Source organism: Palaemon carinicauda, chromosome 8 (assembly GCF_036898095.1).
Source record: "Palaemon carinicauda isolate YSFRI2023 chromosome 8, ASM3689809v2, whole genome shotgun sequence".
Taxonomy (NCBI): domain Eukaryota; kingdom Metazoa; phylum Arthropoda; class Malacostraca; order Decapoda; family Palaemonidae; genus Palaemon; species Palaemon carinicauda.
The window spans coordinates 144,379,279-144,386,778 of NC_090732.1; the positions used below are offsets into that span (position 1 = coordinate 144,379,279).

Consider the following 7,500-nt stretch of genomic DNA (forward strand, 5'->3'; position numbering starts at 1 on the left):
ATATGGTATTTACAACCAGTAATTTTAACCTTTTTGAAGTTATTAGAACTTTAAAGTATATTAAATATTTGATTTATTTAGAAGAACAATTTAATATTATAAAAAATACAGTATACAGTAGTACATAAAAAGTATTGTAAAATGGGTAGTAAACACCTTTGAATAGGCAAGTTGCTGGTTGCCATGGTCCTAATGGAATTATTTCTGTTAGTTGCGTGTTTCGAAATATGCAATTTTCCATTTATGTAGGGCCATTGATCGACCAAATTGTTGCATAATTCGGGACCCTAGTACACGTCACCAGCTAGATAACCATTTGTTAACCAAGATTTAACAACAGTTTCCAGCTTACGCTGAATCAATCTCCCTTATTAAAGAACTCATGTTTGTATAGCTAGGAAAAGTGCTAATTACTTTAAAAATTGGAGTTTTCTCTTCCAAAATTTAGTTTATTAATGATCCATTTTTTTTTCGTTCATCCATTGGTAATTTTATTAGTCTTAAGTTGGTACCATATTTTATTTTATTTCTGCTATCAATTTATCTTTGTGGTTCTATGTTACAGGTATACATTAGTCACAAATATACTTCCTTACTTATCACCTTCATTATAATGGCATTTATCTTTATTAGGTGTGATAAATTTTCATCTTAGATCTCCAAAATTGATTGGTAAAATGGTATTTTTAAATATTTAACTTAGCCGGTGGATATATATACAGTATAGCTAACGTCTCTAACATTCCGACAGATTCAAAACTTGCGAGCGATCACCGTGATAGGTTGCTGGGTGTACACTAGCGCCATCACTCGGCAGGATACTAAACATATTCCGATACCATCCAGTTCTTCTCTGTCGTTCTAACGATAAATATTGATTTCTTGCTCTCGACTAAACCTCAAGTTTTTCAACTATTGGTGAAGTACTTCTTTTGGTTTGGGCTTTCACCGTGTTAGTTATTCTCAAACAATAAGATCTTCAAGAGAAACTCTTTTTGGAAAGGAGAGAAAAATTTTTACCCTTAATTTATTTATCTCTCTGGATTTTCGACGGTAGAGAGAGAGAATATGGCCGACCCTTCCCTCAGTGTATGGGAAGTGTGTGAAAGGCTTTTAGTTTTTAGTATTTATTTTTTTAATTTATAAATTCTTGTTGATTTTTATAGATTTACCACTATATTTTTATATCTCACCCGCCTTTATTAGGCCTCTTCTATTCTCTCTCCAATTGTACTTAATACCGAGATAAATTTTATATTTTTATAGATCGATGGGATGAATATTTTTCGAAAATATTTCAAGTGATTTTTTGTCTATTAAAATTTATTCTTTGAATAGTCTTCGTTCTGTTTTCAAAGATGAACTAGCGTTAAGTTTATTTATGCTACGCAGTTTGCACTCTATCGTTACGATAGAGAAAGAGAATCACGGTTTCACTTTGCAGAAAGAGTTAATTGATTTTGACGTTTAGTTCATTCTTCTTACAAACTGAAGTTTTTTAAATATCAATGAAAAGGAACATGTTATTTTTCTTCTTTTAGTATTTTTCTTAGTCAAATAACTTTTTATTGATGAAGAGTGAGTGAGTCAATTCTTTCGTGACAAGAGAGAGAGAGAGAGAGAGAGAGAGAGAGAACGATCCAAATCTTTATTCTCGTCCCAAGTCTCTATACAGGGAGTTTGGGAGTGAGAATCATTGTTCTTCTCGATTCAGATATTTACTCTCGTCCCAAGTTTCTGTACGGGGAGAGAGAGAGAGAGAGAGAGATAAAATGTACTCCTTCGCGTTCTAGTTTTTTAGTCCCCTCCCCATCTCAAGAGGAAATTGGTTCCTTCAGAGCAAAATTTATGTCGTGGCTGCAGTCATTGGAGCAGTCCAGAATGTCTACTTTCAACAGAGAAAGGCTCACCTGCCAAACGCTCCTTTATACCGTCTGGCTTTGTTGCCTCGGAGACCCCGGTACAGGATCTCGGTTCTTTAATTTCGTCTGGAGATTCCAGTCGTAATGTGAGTTTTGCTCCCGTTTTCCTTACTGATGTTTTGGATCGAACGTTGCCTAGACACGTTCTGATCCTCGTGTGCCTGATCTTAATTTTAATATACTGCAGAACATGCAGTTGAAACTATTGACGTTAATGCAGTCATAGTCGAGCGTCAGGCTTTATAGTCAAGCAGTAGCGTCGAGCTGCAGCCACGGCAGTCTCGACGTGACGTTGGACGTCAGACACTGCAGTCACTAGAGTCACGACGTGACTTTGGACGTCAGACATTGCAGTCTGACGCAATCACAGTCTCTGCAGTCACAAAGTCGATGCAGTCACTACGTGACGTCGAACTTAAGACACCGCAGTCACGACGTGACGTTGATGTCAGTCGATACAGTCCCGATGTAATGTCGTCCTTCAACCTCTACCTGTTCTTCATCGACAGGTTGATGATAGTTGTCAAGCTTTTCCATCGCGACTTCTTACTGGCTCTCAACCAATTGCAGGTTTGGAGTTCCGGATGAAGTTTATTCTGAGGAGGAAGAGGATATTTCTCCTTTCCAGCTGTACCTTTGGGTATCTTGTCTGAAGTAGAGGAACATTTATCTGCATAACAGTCTTTATATCTTAATAAGATCATGACTGTTTTTAAGGAAGTTTTTTCCTTCGCTTTTTGTTCCTGCTGCTCCATGCTCGCCTCCTTCAGAATTCATTTAGGGTTGGCTGCCTCAGCTCCCTCTTTTACTAATTCATGCTCTCTCGGTATTCTAAGAGAGTTTTTACGTTTGCTAAGAGAATGGTTGAAGAATAAAAGAAGTCTTACTAAGTCAATCTTTGCCTTCCTTCCAACCGGTTTGTGGATCTTCTGGCAGGCTTAGGAAGGAACAGGAAGAGGAGCAGACCAATAGTCTGTCCTCTTATTGAAGGAAGGGTACATTGCACCTTTTGTGATGAAACCTCCTCTCGTCCTAAAGCCGATAGATCTCTCTCTCCCGATAACGAGAGGAAGCAAGGAGACAAGCTTTGCACCTACAAGTGTCTCTCTTGTTAGAGAAGGGAATTGTGGTGAAGTTTTCTAAACCTTCAGTCTCTTAAGCTTTTACAACCTCCTCTTCCTAGTTCCAAAGAACTCAGGAGGTTGGAGACCAGTGCTGGGCGTGAGTGCGCTCAATGTGTTTATTCTAAAAACAAAGTTCTCTTTGGAAGCTTCCAAGTCTGTGCTTGCAGCAGTAATGGAAAGCGATTGGATGTCCTCACTCGATTCCAGGATGCTTTCTTCCATATCCATATCCATCCGACCTTCCAACCATATCTAAGGATCGTGTATGGGAAGGAAGTTTTCCAATTTCGAGTTTTTTGCTTCGGTCTCAGCTCTGTTCCTCTTGTGTTCACGATGCTCATGCGGAACGTGGCGAGCTTCCTGCACTCGACAGGTGTCAGAGCCTTCTTTTACTTAGATGACTGGCTACTCAGGGCTTCATACTTCATTCACTGTCTGAAGGACCTCAGATGGAACTTGACCCTAGCAGAGGACTTAGCTCTCCTAGTAACTAGGAAAAGTCTCAACTGATCCCATCTCAAACTATTCTCTATTTGAGGATGGAGATACGGAGTCTAGTTTTTCAGGCTTTTCCTTCACCATTAACACTCGAGAAAGCTTTCTTAAAGATGCATCTTTACCAAAAAGGAGCAGTTGCTCTGTAAGGATGTGGATGAGTCCACTGGGAACCCTCTCGTCTCTGGAACAATTTGTCTCCCTAGGAAGACTCAATCTTCGCCCTCTCCATTTTCACCCCAACCACCATTGGGACAGGGAGAAGAGCTTAGAAGAAGTGTCCATTCTACTTCCAGAAACGATTATGACTTTCCTGAAATGGTGGCATGTCAATCTCAGACTTCAGGAAGGTCTCTCTTTTGCCCACAAGAACACAGACTGCAGTATGTGTTGTTCTCAGACGCTTCGGACGCGGGTTGGGGAGCAACACTAGACACTCTAGAGTACTCGGGACTTTGGACCAAAGACCACGTAAAGTTTCATATCAACCATAAGGAGATTCTAGCAGTTCTTTTGGCCCTGCAAAATTTCGAAGACTGATTCGAAACAAAGTGGTGCAGGTGATCGCAAACAACACCACAGCATTAGACTGCATCGCTAAGCAAGGCTGGACCTTCTCCCAATCCCCTTACTTAAATGCAAGGATCTCCTAGTTTGAACGAAGGAAAGAAACATCACCTTACTTACAAAGTTTTATTCAGGGAGTAAGGACCAACACGGTCCTTACTCCCTTAGCAGGAGAAGCCAAGTCATTCCCACGGAATGAACTCTTCATCAGGAGGTGGACGAGAAACTATGGCGGATATGGGAACGTCCGTCCATAGAACTGTTCGCAACCTTAATAACGAAGGGGCTTCATTCTTACTGCTCTCCAGTTCCAGATCCAGAAGCAGTCCTCATTGATGCGTTCTTACTGGGATAGTCTCACCTGGAGGTGTACAGTATGCGTTTTTTACTCCATTCAATATCCTTCGCAAGGTTTTTCAGAAGTTCGCCTTTCACGAAGGGACCAGGTTGACGTTGGTTGCTCCCCTCTGGCCCTCTAGGGAATGGTTCACAGAGGTACATCAATGGCTGGTGGACATTCCAAGAAGTTTACCATTGCGAATGGATCTCCTTTGTCAGTCTCACATAAAAAGATTCCATCAAAGCCTCCCCGCACTTCATCTAACTGCCTTCAGACTATCGAAAGACTCTCTAGAGCTCGAGGGTTTTTGAAGGAGGCAGCTAGAGCGATTGCAAGGGCTAGGAGATCCTCTACCATCAGGATCTACCAATCTAAATGGGAGGTATTTAGAGACTGGTGTAAGTCCTCCTTTGTTTCCTCAACCAATACCACTGTAGCCCAGATCGCAGACTTCCTGCTTCATCTCAGAAATAACCACATCATTTCTGCCTCGACTATTAAAGGCTACAGAAGCATGTTAGCTGTAGTGTTTAGACACAGTCACATGAATTTCTCTAACAATAAGGATCTTCAAGACCTTCTCAAGTCTGTCGAGACTTCCAAGGAACGTCAAATTTCTACGCCAGCTTGGAATTTGGACGTAGTCCTTAAGTTTCTTTTGTCTGAAGGTTTTGAGCCTCTAAACTCAGCATCTCTCAAAGACTTTTCTCTCAAAACTCTCTTTTTAGTGAGCCTTGCTACCACAAAGAGAGTCAGTGAAGTGCATGCCTTCAGCAAAAATATTGGCTTCTGCTCCAATAAAGCAGTATGCTCTTTACAGCTTGGTTTCTTGGCCAAAAATAAGCAACCATCTCATCCATGGCCTAAATCATTTGAGATTCCCAACCTATCGGATGTTGTGGGGAATGAAATTGAAAGAGTCTTGTGCCCTGTAAGGCCTCTAAAATTTTATCTGAATGTAACCAAAACGTTACGAGGTAATTCACAGGCTTTATGGTGTTCGGTAAAAAAGCCCTCCTTACCAATGTCGAAAAATGCCTTGTCATATTTTGTTAGTCTTTTAATTAGAGAAGCCCACACTCACTTGAGTGAGAATGACCTGAAGTTACTTTAAGTTAAAACTCATGAAGTCAGAGCAGTGGCGACGTCAGTGGCTTTTTAACAAAATAGATCCCTTAGAAGTGTTATGGACGCAACCTTTTGGAGGAGTAAACCTGTGTTCGCTTCACATTATTTAAAGAATGTCCAGACTCTTTATGAGGACTGCTACACGTTGGGACCATTCGTAGCAGCGAGTGCAGTAGTGGGTGAAGGTTCTACCATTACATTCCCTTAATCCCAATAACCTTTTGTCTTCTCTGGAAACCTTTAATTTTTGGGTTGTATGTGGAGACAGATAGTCTTCCGTAATCTTTTGATTTGGCGGGTGGTCAAACTTGTTTCTTGAGAGCGCCCAGATAAAGGGTATTTTTGAGGTCCTGTTATAGGGATGTTCACCCCATATATAACAGCACCTAGAGGTCTTTCAGCACCCTGAGTGGATTGCTGGGCTTCATAAGGATAGCGGACTAATGAGGCAGAGTATCATAAAAGTCAGCTTCCTTATCAAGTACTAATACTTAAATTTGCTTTTATTTGTCAAAACTCTTGAGCTTATATTCCTACAATGTTTATTACTGGTCCCTACCCTCCACCAAGCGTGTGAATCAGCTATATATATCCACCTGCTAAGTTAAATATTTGAAAATGATATTTTCAATTTAAAATAAATTTTTGAATATACTTACCCGGTGGATATATATAATTATAGTCCCTCCCTTCCGCCCCTCTAGAGATCCTACGGGCTGAGAAGAACTGGATGGTATCGGAATATATTTAGTATCCTGCCGAGTGGTGGCGCTAGTGTTCACCCAGCAACCTATCACGGTGATCGCTTGCGAGTTTTGAATCTGTCGGAACGTTAGAGACGTTAGCTATATATATATCCACCGGGTAAGTATATTCAAAAATTTATTTTAAATTGAAAATATCATATTAATCTATGCTAGAAATAAATGAAATTAGTATTGTAATTATTACGAGTCAAACTGCAGACCTAGTTGTAAAAGCAGAAGGGCCCAGTATGTAAAGCAACCAGCTTTGAAAAAGAAACTGAAAACTAAAGAATAAATTAAAACGGTACAATAATAGCAGGAATAATAATATTAACAATATGAACATTAGTATATTGTACATGTTACAGATTTTGAAAGTAATGATGCTTTCGAAAATAAAAATCAAGGATAATGATGAAGAAAACCAAGTGGAGAAAGTAATCTCTTAATAAATCATTAGGTGTCCTTGACCCTTCTATTAAGTCTTCTTTCACAATATAGAAAAAAATGGAAATGTAAATTGGCTGAAAACTGTGCTCGAGTGTACCATGAAGCAAGAAAACTCGACCCATGACAGGGAAAAGTCTTGATACTGAGGCTATAGCTTAATCCAAAATTAGAGAATGTTTGGTTGATTATGAATGTCCTTATCTTGAGAATTTTTTACCATTCATGAAGAGTCTGGGTGTATTATGATTAGTAATTGTCAGATCTGTTAGTAAAGAGGATTATGTTTGAGGAGTAGACCAGACTATTCAGGGCATGCTGTTTAATGCTTTGTTCTGTATTTTCACTTTAGGTTACATTGAAGAAATTGGTGACAGTGACAGATATGTTGAAGAAACATAAAGAAAAGTATCAAGAGATGATGAGGTGATCTTCGCCAACTCCCGGCCCTGTAGACTGTTGAATTTTCAGTAGTCTGTCTCAGAGCCGGGATTTTTCTGAGACGAGCCTGTGCCTGGCCCTGCAAAAGTGATGATGCTAGATATTGTATGGAACTGGGGTGCACATGGTCTGTATAGAAATGACTTATCATTATCTGACCTTGAGAAGTATAGCATGAGCCACGGTGCTTGAATTGAGTAAGGTGACATTTTAGCTTTGCGTGTTAAGTTATAGTGCAATGCTGAGCTGAGGTGGAGTTATTCGTTGTTACTCTTGAGTGCTCAGCTGCT

General features: G+C 39.9%; 1 protein-coding gene across 1 annotated transcript in view; it reads left to right on the forward strand.

Moving 5' to 3' along the window:
* vap (RAS p21 protein activator vap) overlaps positions 1 to 7,500 on the forward strand; it is a 157,054-nt gene that overhangs the window by 148,403 nt on the left and 1,151 nt on the right. Inside the window, exon 19 of the mRNA XM_068379143.1 lies at positions 7,122 to 7,500. This exon is cut by the window's right edge and continues 1,151 nt beyond it. Within this exon, the coding sequence (XP_068235244.1) occupies positions 7,122 to 7,199 (78 nt within the window). The 3' untranslated portion in view covers positions 7,200 to 7,500. The remainder of the gene's footprint in view (positions 1 to 7,121) is intronic.